Source organism: Ciona intestinalis, chromosome 7, assembly GCF_000224145.3.
Source record: "Ciona intestinalis chromosome 7, KH, whole genome shotgun sequence".
NCBI lineage: Eukaryota > Metazoa > Chordata > Ascidiacea > Phlebobranchia > Cionidae > Ciona > Ciona intestinalis.
This window is the reverse complement of record NC_020172.2, coordinates 2,370,610-2,386,129: the sequence shown is the minus strand read 5'-3', so window position 1 is coordinate 2,386,129 and position 15,520 is coordinate 2,370,610. Positions and strand designations below refer to the sequence as shown.

The 15,520-nt window shown below is 31.6% G+C and overlaps 1 protein-coding gene across 3 annotated transcripts; it reads right to left on the bottom strand.

The window, feature by feature from the left end:
- Positions 1 to 268: 268 nt before the first annotated feature.
- Positions 269 to 15,452, bottom strand: LOC100179144 (SUN domain-containing ossification factor-like). Of its 3 annotated transcripts, none has more exons than XM_002127049.5 (22): positions 15,298 to 15,452; positions 14,542 to 15,025; positions 10,620 to 10,691; positions 10,250 to 10,414; positions 9,957 to 10,026; positions 9,700 to 9,825; positions 8,920 to 9,011; positions 8,541 to 8,666; positions 7,908 to 8,006; positions 7,328 to 7,516; positions 6,250 to 6,399; positions 5,741 to 5,889; positions 5,384 to 5,482; positions 4,916 to 5,101; positions 3,558 to 4,361; positions 3,270 to 3,404; positions 2,932 to 3,059; positions 2,556 to 2,706; positions 2,261 to 2,391; positions 1,866 to 1,982; positions 1,362 to 1,523; positions 269 to 1,172 (listed from the first exon to the last, which is right to left on the bottom strand). In XM_002127049.5, exons 1-15 carry the CDS (start codon positions 15,357 to 15,359, stop codon positions 4,118 to 4,120), a joined length of 2,313 nt encoding a protein of 770 aa, XP_002127085.1. In that variant the 5' UTR covers positions 15,360 to 15,452; the 3' UTR covers positions 269 to 1,172; positions 1,362 to 1,523; positions 1,866 to 1,982; positions 2,261 to 2,391; positions 2,556 to 2,706; positions 2,932 to 3,059; positions 3,270 to 3,404; positions 3,558 to 4,117. The 3 variants fall into 3 exon arrangements, with proteins under 3 accessions (XP_002127085.1, XP_018667956.1, XP_004226211.2); XM_018812411.2 differs by having other exon boundaries at positions 9,700 to 9,822; XM_004226163.4 differs by lacking the exons at positions 14,542 to 15,025; positions 15,298 to 15,452 and adding an exon at positions 11,616 to 11,699.
- Positions 15,453 to 15,520: the final 68 nt, after the last annotated feature.

Sequence of the window (15,520 nt, the reverse complement as noted above, 5' to 3'; positions counted from 1 at the left end):
CGATTTTGTGCATTTAGAGAATCGTTTACATTATACATGTCATTAGTGTTTTCTTGTTCAACCCGTAATAATATTCCCTCAAAACCTTATGTAACTTTCTGGTGCTATGGCACAGTGTCTCTAGCCCAGAGGTTAGAGTGCGGGTCTTAGGGTTCTATGCAGAATGTATGTTTAAGTTTCTGCTTGATTAGATTAATAATGATCAACGTTAAGCATACTTTCTGCATTACAGCCTTAATGCTGCTACCTTTGTTAAATTCTAATACACTTCACTGTTCGGGATTTGTATTGCAAGCGGTTCTATTAAAAATACTCTGCACCAGTAGCATCAATAAATAGGTGTAAAATGAGTGGAAAATACCGATGGTACCAATAATAGCATGTATAAAACCTAACTGTCCCAACGTTATAACTGCACACAGGAATGTAGCACAGTACATATAATGCTAAAGTGTAAAAGCAGTTACATAGCTGTGCAAAGCTTCATCATTGCACAAACAAAACAGGACGTTTTCACATGGTTTTGCAGTGGCACCTTATACCCTGTTGTCTCTGTGGTAGTAATAAGTTGGGAACTATAGTAGTAAAACCAAGCCCACTATATGTTAAACACCACTAAATAATACAAGTTAATAAATGTAAAAAGGGCACAGTAATGGAGTCTACATGAAACTCAGTAGATGTTTACACTACAGTGCACCATGGTCTACATTATTCAAGTGTAAAAACATTTATACTTATGGTGAACAAAGAACTACATTCTATATTTTGCATAAGAGCATTGACTATTGAAAGTTGCACTGTAGCGTAAACGTAACTAAAACAGAAAAAAAATTAATAATAATACCAAGGAAATAACTCCATATACATCTTATCTTGCCTTTCCTGATAAAATGGTGCTGGTGTTATTCCATGGGCTTATACTTTTAGCACAGATAGGAGCAACTGCATGGTCAGAGTATGTGTCAAAGGAAAATGCATTCCCACTTTTTGGGACTTCAGTTTTTAGGGACAAATGCTTGCTGCCTTTTTTCTTTTTCCCAATTTGAAACGTAGCAGCAGAGAATAGAGTGTCATCCTGATGTTTAGCAGTTGAAGAAGACAGGGTGGGAGAGGAAATTGGTTTTGTGGATGAAGAACTTGTTTTACGAGACTTGATCTGAAATTTCCGCCTGAAATAAAAACTAAATATTATTTCTAATAATTTAATTTTTTGGAATGTTATGCACTGCATGAATCAGTATACATGAGAAACCAAAAAGTTAGATTTATTTTACAGGATTGTACGGCCAACTAATGAATAAGCTGGAGTATAAAAAAGGTCAAACAACCTTGGTCAGTCATTCAAAAACTACCCTCACCTATGGATTGGACTTGTTTTAAAAGAAGATTTCTTCCTCATCATAACAGGAGAAGAGGAGGATTTGAGAAGTGGTTTAACTTCTTCTGGATCTTTTATATCCTTTGAGGTTACAATGATAAGATCTTTCTTTGGTTTTTCTTGATTCGCATCAATGACTCTGCTGTGGTGTAGATTTGAATGATTGAATACATGTAACTTATTTATCACTCATGGTTTGGTTTGTTTAAACAAGTCAGATATTTTCGTAATAAATGAATGTATAAACAGTTGAATAACACAACATAAATTTTATTCATCTCTTCGAAAAACAGTAAAAAAGATCTAATCAATTAAAACAGCGAAGAGAAGTGACTTAGCAGCAAAACAACAGTAGGTAATACACACTAAAGATTTGGCATGGGGCATGGGAATCATCTTTCAAATCTGTTAATCGTTTGACATGAGGCGTATTTGCTTTATTTTATATTTTTGCCATTAAGCTTATGCATTCACAAGTACTAACCTGGTTTCCCTTTTAACTGAACCATTCATCTTAACATGACCGTTGGTAAAAGTTGCTTTTGCTGCATTAAGCAGTTCATGTAGTTCCCTCTCCTTACATTCAAGTTTGTGTAGTAACCTGGAGTTAAAAATAAAATTAGATAATTTATCCCCACCAAGAAACTAACATACAATAATGTTGGTGGCGTATGGAAAATACTAAAATTTACTTAACAAATTGTCTGGCACTAAGTTAAAAGGATTTTATATGGAAGTATTTCTGTATTGAAGTATTTTATTAACAATTGTGGGGCACTAAGTTTAAAAGAGATTTTAGGCATTTCAGCCGTTCAAAAGGAAGTAACATTTTAGTGCAATTACAGATTATGAATACCGTTTCTATTAGTTTAGTTTTACCTGTTCTGTCTTCTTGTAAAACAAGCAATAAATACAACAACCAACATACAGCTCTCTACTGCCATGAGAACAAAGTGGCGAATAATCATATGTTGGTTGATTCGATCCAATGTAGAACTCACTTGGTGCATCTATAAGTTTGGTTGATTAAGTTAAGATTGGCACAGAACTCTTATTTTAAGATTTAAAATAAGCTAAACTTACTGTGACATTATTGTATGGACGTTTTACATACAATTTCAATACATTGACAACAGCATAGCAAATTTTCCCACATTATAATTAGTACACTCACCTTTTTCTTAAGTTCATCAATTTGGTCATGAGCCAATAGTATGGAATCATCTTGCTTTTGTTCTTTTTCTTCACTTCTTCTAGAAGTTTCTGTGAGTCTCGTCTTAGTTCGATTAAAAGCTTTCTGCATTTCATCCATTTGTCGCTTGTATCTGTGGTCAATTAGAATATACTAAAAAAACTAAACTTGACAAAAATTGCTCCCAAGAATGAAAAAAATGAACAAACCCAAAAATTTAAACAAAAATAAACCAACAAAAAATATCACAATGTATATCCTAACACCTGCTATGGCCAAACTTGAAAAAAGTGACAGAAAAAAAACAACCCTGCCTTTGACATAAATTGACCAAAAAGTTATAAAATAGCGTTCCTACCTTTGACTTAAATCCTCCAAGTAATCACTGCTCAAAGATAAGTTTTGTTCCAAGGCACGAATTCTGTTGCTCAGCCTCATCAACACAGATTCCTTCTGGTTTGTGCCGGGGTTGATCACAACCTTTTCCTGGATAACATGGGGTAAAATATCTGTTAAATCGGGAAATTCACTATGGCAGAGTGTTTTACAAAAATCATAAAGACATGACACATAAAACCAACCATGTAAAACATAGAACATTTGCATAAAAACAGTTTGCAACTTTGGAGAATTAGATCTTACCCAAAATGTAACATCAGTCTCTAGTTCATTTACTGCCACTAGTTAATAAAATACCTCTGAATTTAGATTGGTTTGATCATTAATAGCAGCATCAGTTTGTAGAGCTGGTATTGCGGTTATTGGTTCAGGTGTTTCGGGCTTTGTATCTAGCTCCTCTGGTGGCGGAGTGAAATCTTGTAGAGCGGGGACCTAATCAACATAAAGTAACAATTTAATACAACATGAATACAAAACTGTGCACAGGGTAATAGGTGTCTATACGTGTTTCTATGTATGGCTTGTACAGCCTTCAAAAAACTTAAGACTCTTTGGTTGGATATAACAAAGAAAAAACTATCCAACCTCCTCTCTGCCATCCTCCACTTCTTTTTTCTCCTTGTTCTCCTTCTTTTCTTTCTTCTCTTTACTTTCCACACCAACATCTTCAGATGTTAAATTTACATTGTCATCAACCACCTTGATTTTTGCTGAGTCATTGATGAGATCATTGGTAGTGACATCATTATTGGTGACATCATCAACTAGAACAACATCTTTTACTGCAGTGATGTCATCAGTGATTACATCATCACTGACATCATCAGCAACAGGTTCTGGTTGAGATTGTGAAATTGTATCAGAAACATTTGGTTTTTCTGCTTCTGAATGAGGTTTTTCGCATTTCTCGTCAAGTTTAACATGCAAGATGTCATGAACTGTCGGTGCTTCATCCACCAACAAACCCCCTGTTGGTACCTCATGTGCCGTAACTTTTTCAGATGTTGAATTAACCTGCGTGGTGTTGTTATTCTCAGGAATATTTGTTGTTTTAACCAAATCTTCGTCAGTTTCTGCAGGTTTTTCAAGTTTAATCTGAATTTTTACCGGTTTTTCAGGTTGATTATTATTATTATTATTTTCATTTAAATTTTCTGATTTTTCGTAAAAATTTTAATCTTTTTAGGCTCAACAGCATCATCCAGTGGTGCAGCCTTTTGTACTTCTTCAATTTTCACGAAATCTTTTGATTTTTCTTTGAATTCTGTCACTTTGGGTGGAACTTGCTGTTCTTGGTTGACTTTCTTATGCAGCACATATGCATAAAGAGAAGGATCAGCAGATGTCTGGTTGTTGTATGGTTGCATGATGCATGACATCACTGATACTCTGTATTGGAATAAGGAGTTAAGTTCTGCAAGTAAGGAAGCAACTCTGGTTCATTATATCAATTTCCTATGACTTCAACAAGCTTTCACACAGATCAAATTTTCGGAATGCACAATGAGTTGAAGTACATTATTTTACAATTTTTTAGAAACCATTTTGTTTGCATTTTAAATGCAATAGAAGTTTTTAAAGTCTAACAAACATGCAATACATGTTGTAATGGACTTGTTTTGCATTTCTAAATGAACTTTTCGTCGGGCTGACATATATCAAAACAACCCACAAGCAAGTAAAATAAAATGCCCATTAGAGTAGAGCACAATAGTAACTATAAAGTGGTGGGGAAGACACCTTTTCATTCTATTTTCTTGAACCCATTCGGTAGTAAAGAAATTCAAAGAATTATAAAACCGTATCCTCACAACTCATTCGGACCGTTGTTAATTTTTTAAAACACAATCAGGATATTTCAACAACATGTGCTGAATGTGTCCCGTCTTCCCCAACCTTACTGTTTTACAACTTACATTGCATTTAATATATAACCCACCCACCTGTATATAAGCTCCAGGAACCAACATAGATGAGCCGTGAATTTATCCCGAGATATTTTATCGAGAAACCTTAACGAATGAAGATGAGGATTGAAATCTTCTTCCATCAAAACCTCTTGTCCATCTCCCGTCTCCACTAATGTTACGATGGGTGTCTTCCGGAGCACGGGAGGAGCAACTTCAGATCTGAAAAAAGAAATTTTGATCACAATATAATTTACTATAAAATGTATTTTTTTTTTGATTTTTTAAACTTATTAAAAATTATTATTTTGTTCAAAACTTTGTAACCTAAAACGTTTCGTTACATAAATAAATATGTTTTCCATCCTATTAGTATAAACATTTTTTAAAAATAAGGTTTTTTTTTAATCAAAAATATATGAAACTTTAACTTTATCTGTTTCAAAAAATTAAAAAGTGCAAGCACAGACCTTAGCGTAAATTAAATAAAGAAAACATATTTACTTGTTTGTTACTAAGGTAACGGGGGATTCCCATTTCGGATCAATTTTATCATCTTCTTCTGTTTTGTTTGTTTTTTCATCCAAAGTTTCATTGGAAATGCTGAAATAAAGAAATTTTATGATTTGTAAACATAAAGTGAATTGACAAATATATTTTGAAATATATATATTAGTAATATTAGTATAAAAAATGCTCCTCTTGTAATATTAGTATAAAAAATGCTCCTCAAAGGCAGTATTGCGCCACAGCCGCTTGTTGGTAATCAATCAATATGTTAAATGCATTGAAATTTAGAAAAATGCATTGAATTCTAGAATATATAACAACAGCCCACATTACACCATAATCACAACTTACTTTGTTTCGTTTGTCGTATTCTGTTCACTTCCGCCATTGCCTAGCAACGTACCGACTGCATTCTTCATAATCTTAAACATCTTTTCAATCGATCCACTTTCTTTACCATCCTCATTAACAACATCGTCATCATGGATGTTTTTAATGATCTAAATGAACAGAGAATATATATATATCGTATCAGGCTATTTTTTATTCTTATGTGTTTATTATTGTATTTGATATCCGAGAATGGTGCACAAATTGGTCATTATATAACTTAAGGTATTCTGTGTAAACAGAGGATGTAATATATTGTATCACGCCAGGTATAATTTTCCCTCAAATTTACAATAGGTGGCAATTTATATCTCCTGCAATAGACAAAAGCATAATGTTAAAATCATTTTTTTGTATTTTACAGTGTTCCACAGACCGGAAGAACAATTTTCTTTAGATTAAATTCAAAATAAAACAATTTGCTTATTTTCGCACTTTTACAAAATATTTGTTCAATATTTGTTTCTTACTTTTTGCTCCCCACTCTCCCTCCCCATCTCACTCTTCTCATTATTTTTATCCTCGGTTTCCTCATACTCCTCCACCATAGAGACTCCAAGGACACGAATGAGGGTGAGAGGACAGAAATGCTCTTTCCCAAAGTGACTCTTCATCTCAAACTAAAGAAATAATCTTATTAATGAATTTTTATTCAGAATTTAAAACCAAGTCCTTGGTATAAAACATAATAATATTTTATTTATGTTTTATTTAAAAAATTTAAATCAATTAATTTTTTTTCTGGATTTTAAGCCAATCTCAGGATTCAGATGGAGTGTTAGGTTGTAGAATCTCACCATGCAGAATAGAGCAGAAAACAAACAAGCCAAATGTTTTAAAGTTTAATTATTTTAAGTTAATGTTTTATTCTTTATGTGTAAGGTCCAACAGTACGAAACATCATAAAGAACAGACTTAAAATTATTATATTACTATAAAGATAAATATAGTTGTAGATTAGGTTTGACATATATACACGTTGACATTACGACATCACACCAGGATATTGGGAAATTTAAACCTAACACTCAACAGTCATTCAATATTTACCAATCCAAGCACTTTAATACACCACTCATATTGTCAAGTGTCATTATATAAGTTGATATTATTCAAATTTTGTATATTTTTGAAACCAGTTTAGAAATCACACTGTATAAATCACAATTTATTTTTGTTTTTAGCAGATTTTTTCATAAAATTGTTTTAACAATTGAAGAGCCTAATGTGCATTTGTCTGATGTGTTATCATTTTATTACCTGGAAAAAAAGGTAATCGGTAAAACACGTCAAAGTTTCATATCCATTGCCCAGCTTTATATTTTGAAGCAACTCTCTTATATCCGTTTTAAACAATTTATGAATGTTGGGGTAATGGACCAGCTTTGGTCTAAATCTCAGAAACCCTAGCGTGCCTAGCCCTACAAGTTTACCTACTTAAGCACAATAGAACAAAATGGTTGAGGATATCTCAAACATATGCAGACTTTTTTGGGAAAGTTAAAATAATGAATTAATTTTTGATACTATTATTTCAACATCATGTACCTTAATATACTTGGCAAACATAAGTTCTTCTCTTGGTGGAGCGAAAGTTTGAACAGTTCGTTCGTTTCTTGCCTCAAATGTCCCCAGAGGGCGCCATTCTCTAGCAGGGTAACGCTCGCTTATAGAAATATCAAAGATATGGGGGGCAGATGAAAATAACTCAAGGTTGGCAACTTGTAGTTGTCGGATCTGGGAGCGAAGAAAACAAATTTTACAAAAAGTTGTACGTCAACCAACCATAGATTATATATGAATAAGAGACTGATGATATAAGTTTTGGAAAAATATGTCTATTTATCTGGTACACTTAATTTTGGTGTGTTTTTTATAGCCTTTAACCAAATGTTATTTATTCTTTAAATTATTCTACTTAGTTGTTTCAGCATTAAAAGCTTTAAATTATTTTAACTTAAACATAAATCTGGGAATAATTTTGAGAGTTCTAGGTATCAAATAAATAACACAGAAAATGTTACACAAACAAATATTGAAATACATATACCCTATTTTTATGATATAAACAAGAAAATTTACATATTACTGTTAAATCTTAATATTATGATATAGAAATTATAAATACCTGAATAGGTTCACATAGTTCCACAACAAACCATATGTTAGCAGAACATGGGTTTAACATGTACATGTCTTTGTTCTCATCTAATATTGCTGATACATGCTAAAAATATAAGGTATGTTTGTTATAAATGGTGTTGTTTAGTATTTTCACTGCTCGAAATAATATAACTTCCATATTTCTGAGGCAAACCCACACAGTATCGCAAATGCATTAAAAAAATCGCATATTATTTTATGGCAGTGTACAGTGTGCAATAATATAATACCAACTGTATAAGTGGTGTTGTTTAGTATTTTCAACTGCTTGAAATAATATAACTGCTATTACTCCGAGGGACACAGTATAGTGTGCAAATGTATTAGAAATGTCCATACAAGGCAGTGTGGAGGGGCTAAAGAATACCAATTTTAAAACTTATAAAAGGATACCAATTTTAAAACTTGCGCTGAGGTTTTACCTAACACAGTAGCATAGAAAGTTAACCATGGTGCATGGTTCTACTAAGAACTGCTGTAAAGCGTAAATACTGGCATAATGTAAAAATGAACTTTAACCTTTAATTCTCTTGTTTGTATCATTGTTTATGACATCACAATTACCTTTGCCCAGTGTATAATAACATAGATAACTTACCTTAGCTTCAGGATTTTGAGTTAAAATTTTTGCTCCACAATCTTGGGATGCGTAATTAACTTGTGTTTTCTTTGTTCTTATCGCTCGAGGAGGACTTTGACTCGTTACTTTCACTGCTGCTTCCTCCTGGGAGAAACATGGAATCAAAATTGAATTATAGGCAAAATATTATGTACTTTTAATGGAAACTTGGTTCGGGAAACTAATCTGGTAAAATATAGGCGACAACTTTATGTATTTTTATTGAAATCTGGGTTTGACAATGTTAAAATGCTGGTAAACTTATAGTTGTCAAACATTAGGAACTTTTTTTATTTTTTATATATCATGCTTCATTGTAACAGTCATATCTCGTTAATCTAAATATAGAAACACTTACCCGATCTTGTATTTGTTTTTTCTTCCATTCTTCAAACGACTGAATACTATCCACTTCAAGTTTAACATTTTCCTCATTCTGTTTCTCTTCAGCTGGATAAAAGTTAACAATCGAATTATTTTCAAAGCAAAACAACACCCAGTATATAACATATGTTACACTGCTTAACTACCATTTCATTTTTTTTTTTCGTTATTAGTATAATTTATTAGCTCTGGAATGTTTTAACCAAGGGCCCACTTATATTTTTACTAAATCTTATGAGAGGTCTTACAACAGGGCACACTAGGGAACCTGAGATTTAGGTTAGATTTAGTCCTTTTTCAGTAAGTCACCATAATGCTAGCGCCCACTTTTTTACAATAAATCCAATATCCAACTAGATTCTAGTGTGAGTGTGACTACAGTCTACCATACACATGTTGTAAGCACAAGGTTACGCCGAGTCTATGCTATGTGGGAGGTCTTACAGCAAAGCCTAGGATTTAGACAAGAGTTGGTTCCCCAAGTTACTGTAACACTTTTTTTGTGATTTGAATTATAAATGCTAAAGTTTGTTAAATCAAACCCACTTGGTTTTTTATGTCTTACCCTACACCAATACAACCCATATTGTGATACAGTAATATGTATCTTATGCTCCAAATGCACACTATACATATAGAATTTAACAAGACAGAATAAAAATATCAAATCGACCAAATACAAACAAACACAGATGGGATAATTTGTATTCATAAATAATGAAAACATTGATACATCACATACATTGCGACTTACCATTAGCAGTTGTTGTTTTATTTGAATTAACAATAACTTCTTGTTTATCAGTGTTTTCAACTTCATTATCATTACTGGTGGTGGTGTCTTCCTTATCAGCAGTAGGTACAGCTTCTGTTTCTTCTTCTAATATATAAAGTGTTAATAAATTAATATTTGAAATACTATTTTTCAGCACTTCCGGTAGGTAAAACAATAATTTCTTGGCGAAGGCAGACAAAACAAGAAAAATATAAAAATGCTTATCTTCTACTTACCTTCTTTTTCTGGTTTGTTTATTTTACTTTTAGGTTCAAGAATTTGTTCATTTTGTTCTTCAGTTTTAACCTGGAAATATTTTAAATACTAGAATAAAGACAATTACCAGAATTTTAATGCATGTACGGTGCAAGATATTTTTATTTAAAACTAAATAAAACTGTAAAGTCAATAAATGTGAGTTGTACAAAACAGTATCAGGAAATAAAAAGGGGGGGGGGGCTAAAACTGCTTATTTTGTAAATTAAATTTCAGGTAATGCAGAACTATAAGCGAAGGTATAAAAACTCACTTCTGTTGTTGTTGTTGTTGTTGTTGTTGTTGTTTCTTGGTCTTCAGAATCAACAGCTTTATTTAAATGAACAGTATGCGTTGTTTTAGGTTCAATAACTGTTTGTGTAAGATCATCATTTGTGGTGGGTAGCACATCAGGTTTACTCTCAGTGTGGGAATCATTCTGAAATAAAGTCTGCTTTGGTAAGCATTTCTTGCATCTTTTTTGGGCACAATATTTTAAATTATTTTTAAGTTTTACACAACATTTTTTCATAAATTTCTTGTCAATTATTTACAATTATGCAGGACACAGTTTTAGAGGCCTAGAAATAAGTTACTTTTATTATTACCAAACTTTCAATCAAAAAAATTACGATTTTTCTTACCAAGATTGTGTTGTTTATTTCATCCACAATCTTAGTTAAGTTGACGTCTTCCTTGGTTGGTTCATCAACTGACTGTAGATATAAGAATAAATTGGTTAGGTAGCCTATGTCGTATGCAGACCAGTGTGGTGTGTTAATTCACTGAAGGTGTGTCAGATTTTTACTTTTTGTTGCGCGCTATATTTATTAGCTGAACAGATAATATATATTATATATGGTAGTAAACATTGGAAATTAGGCAACATAAATTGATAATTTCTTCCAAACACTGTCTGTTGTACAGAACAATTTCATACTAGAACACATAATTAGTTTAGAAAATATTAATTAAATTAATATTAATAAGTAAGTATGAAACAAATTACTGTCCAAATGTGGGGAAATCAGTTTAAATTGTCCTACAGAATAGTGGTTACTGTGGATGTAAAGATAGACTAACACAAACAAATGATAATGCTTTCTAATCTCATTGAGGTTTAGAAGTTATTCGTGTGTGAAGAATACAATGGTTACTTGGTAAGCAACCCATAATAACATTGGTGGTGAAGAAAATGAGAAGATACTAATATTGGATTTACAGTATGAGACATGACAATATAGCCTATTATTTTTTTCATTGATTTGAAAATTGTGGAGTTTTATTAGTTCAAGAACAAATGGTGTTATTTAATATGTTATTTCAATTTAATATGTTGTTGATAACAAACTCTTGATTTTTTAATATATAAATTGTGGATTTTTATTATTTGAATGAAGAAAATTGGTGTAATTTGATTTATTTTTTTAAATTTACGACGAGTTTGTAAAATCTCATGGTAGATTATTTTATCTGAAACATTGATCTGTCACCAAGCCTTTTATTTTACACACGTCATAAAAATAAATTACGAAGTGAAAAATATTGTTTTGGGACAAAAACAAAAATTTACTTCCTATTTTAAGCACAAATGGTCATTTTTTTCTACAACTTAAACAAGTTCATATTCATAGTCATACCTGTACTACAAAGCAAAGGGTGAGAAGAATAATAGCTGCGGACATTGATATTCGGAATACAGTTTGTTGCATATTTTGCTCACATAATACCAGCATATGCTATTCAATACATGGAGTAATGTGAGCACAGGAAACAAAACTACCAATAATCAACATCAACATGGCTATTGTATTCCTATTGCCGCACTGCTAAATAATAACATAGGTGTATTCAATAAATACACAATGACTGTTGAATTTGCAATATGAACAGGATAACAGCACAGTCTAACTTCCGAACTTTCATCTAAACAACACATATGCAACTTATGCAACAAACACACTCTCATTGTGGCCTGTTAATACAATTATTGTACAGACAACAAATAGTGTGACTGTTAACACTCAGATGTGTTATAAAAACAATATGTAAGTGGGACAAACACTTGTATTGGTGTATGTTGTATATAAAGGGGTCATCTAATCTATAACTATGCATAGAAGTAAGGTGTTACTAGACACAAATCATTGAACCACAACAATTATAATAATGATAGTTACTAGTTAGTAACATTTAAACAAATATATATAGAGAAACATGGACTTCAGTTGTTGAGTACAAATGTACAATGCTTTACATAAGCTAAGAAAATCAGGTTTATTCACAACTTAAAATGTATTAGCCCGGATATTGTGAATATAAATTGAATTTATTTTGTTCATGTCATACCTTATAACCCGGTATATACCAGGATATGATCCAAGGAAGGACCTACTTGTTTACATTGTAAACAAAGTAAACTTTATATGACTACCATAGTTTCAGTGCTACTATAGTTGCACCTCAGGCATTACACAGCTATTTCATAGTAAGTGATATTGAATGTCAAATAAGAATGACGCATACGGAAATTACTGATATATAATTACACTTGAAATTTACCGGCACTTTTCTATGGCTGTAATCTGTTAATCGTAACTAATTTAAAACCTCAACTATTATTTAATGTGACAGTCTTTAACGAAATATGTTCCCACTGCTATGTCATTAGCATATCCTGTTTAGCATACTAATAAATATTATATCTTTATAAATATTTATATATTTACATTTTAGTAATTTTGAAAAGACCAAGCATGAAAACTACATAAATATCTTAATTTAAATGATAAATGTAAAAATAAATAGCCTATGTGAAATATAATGTTTAATTTTGAAGATTTTTCAAAGAGGGGGGTGAGGATTTTAAGCAACTCAATGAGACAGATAAGTGGTATTGAAGTATATGCTGATACAGGTATTGCGCAACAGTCAGCCTGTCATTTATTTCCTGTGACCTATAAAGTAATGTCAAAATATAAAATGAATAAACAATAAGGTCCTAATGTTGGAAACCAACCAAATGTTTAATGTACAGGTACTGGGTGCAATTGCACATTTGGATTAAAAAGATGAAATATATATCTATATTAATAATTTTATATATATATATTCGTAAATTAAAAATAAGTAAACATGAAATAACAGAATTAGTTAAATTCAAGTTGTATTTTAAAGTTTAGTGTTTGGAAATTTTAAAACATGCTTCTGGATAAGATTAGGAAATAGCAGACCAACTGCTGAAAGACACGTTAATGTTCAATAGACACGTGGAGATATTCACGTCACGTCATTGTTACTGTTTCATTTACTACAGCAAAACAGCTTAGGTTAATTTTAGGCTGCAGGGTATGAGAAGGTAAATATAGCAGGCTACTTGGTGTGAGATCATATTGAAACTACAAGCTATAGTTTAATATTTACCATGGTGCATGTAATACAACATGCTAATATAGTAACTTTAACACTGACTTATTCAACATTAACTGCATTTGAAACACCTTTATTCCAAATAATACTGTTGTAATTGGGGTATAGCTTGAAATTGATATCAAATCTGTTCAGAAAAACAATAATTTAAAATAGAAGTAGAGAAACACAACTGATTGAAACACTGACTGTATGTAACTGATGCAGACAATGATTAGAAAATTAAAATAGCTACGGAAACAAAGTGATTCACTTTGTTACTCTGATCTCTGTACAAAATAACATTCACCAAAAAACTGTAGTGTGTGTACAAAGTTCCTATATAATGACACCCAATTCTAAAGGATGGATCTTATACAACTAACCAGTTAGAGATTATAAATGACCATTTTCCTGCTCACTGGTTAATTTATGGATTATGCAAGTCAGGGGGGTTGCTTTTGCTGAGTTCTTATATCCTACTAGGCTTAGTCAGTATACATTCATGCACTAATTTAAACTCTTTTCTAATCAGAAAACTAAGAAGATATCATATTGCGTTGGAGGTCTTGAGTACAATACACACAATTGCAGCCTAGACACATCCTGGAGCATATTTACCACCTCCAGAAAGGAAATAGAGGTCCAGTGTTGCCAAACAAATTTTATAAAACATTTTTAACCTCGACCATTTTAAAAAAAAATTTGATTTGGATTGAAATATGTTTAAACTTTATCTGCATTTTTTTATACACCCTAACGTATTCTCAATTTGACCTGGCAACACTGTTAGTTGTCAAACATTAACATAAGACGCATCCTACTATTACACAATAAAACATTCCTGGTTTACTGAGTAAATAATGAAGATTTTTTAGCAAAGAAGTTTTCAGCAATGTGGCTTAGTACAAGGTCCACTGTTATGACCAGTGATGAGAAATTAAAAGGACTTTGGACACAAAACTCGACAGAGACATTGATTTATAAACTACCTGGCTTAGCCACAACAGCATACTAAATATTTGAACAAACCAAACATCATAAAAACTTAAATGAAACACAAACTTAAAACTTCTAATTTTGTTTAAAAAAAGCCCAAATTCTCCCTTATACTAGATTTTATACAATAGATGTATCAAATTACATTTAAGTAAATACCTGGTTTAAAATTTTATCAATTATCTCTTGGTCTTTAGGATCATTTACCATCTCCACCTCAACACCAGGGGTTGTTGTTTTCATCTCTTCCATTGAAATCTTCTCATCATTCAATGTAACATGTGTAGATCCATCAGCTTCAAAACCAATGTTCCCATTTTCAGGAGATTTTGTCAAATTTTCAGAATCAGAAGTTTCTACAACTGATTCGGTTGTATTTTGGGGGTTTTCTTTGTTTTCATTTTCTGTTTCTTCTGATTTTTTCTCAAATTTGACATTGGTATTGTCTGGAATAATTGGAATATTTTCATGTTTGACATTTTTCTCGTCTATTTGTTTGTCAGTCTCTATTTTCAAATCTAATGGGGTTTCTGATTCATTTTCTTTATCTAATTTGAAATTATTTTCAGTTTGTTCCTCATTAGAGATTGGAACATCTTTTGCTGTTTCTTCTTCTTTCTTTTCAATGTTTTCTGCTCGATGTCTGTTGAAAATTATATAATTAAAAGTTTAGTTTCCCAGGTACAGACTTGAGACTTGTGAATAACAGCATAAGATAAAATGGTGGATAAGAAAAACAATTTACGATTAAAATTTTAAATAAAAAATATTAGTTTTGTGCTTGAATTACCATCATTATAACATTAAACTATGGACCAATATTGCAACCAAAATCTGAAAAGTATTTAACTCTAATGCTTACACATTAAAACTCAATACATAACGTACTTTATACATACATGTTACATGGCCTACCTGCTTGAACTAAGGATCAGAATTATTCCAATTAGAAAAATCCAAAAGCATCTTAAAGGCATTCTTTACTTGTTACCGGTTTGTTATATTTTTATGTATTTTTGTATAAACTAATTTACAATGTATACTATAACACCAGCATATGCGTCATCTAGTAATTATAAAAGAAAGCTTTTAAAACATAGTTACAATATAAAATGTTATCATTAAAGTTAATAATAGA

Coding starts and splice junctions, on each gene's coding strand:
- LOC100179144 (XM_002127049.5), bottom strand. CDS start 15,359: ATGCCTTTAAGATGCTTTTGGATTTTTCTAATTGGAATAATTCTGATC. Junction 8,007..8,540: donor CTCAAAATCCTGAAGCTAAG/GTAAGTTATCTA, acceptor TTATATTTTTAG/CATGTATCAGCAATATTAGA. Junction 7,517..7,907: donor AACTATGTGAACCTATTCAG/GTATTTATAATT, acceptor CTTCGCTCCCAG/ATCCGACAACTACAAGTTGC.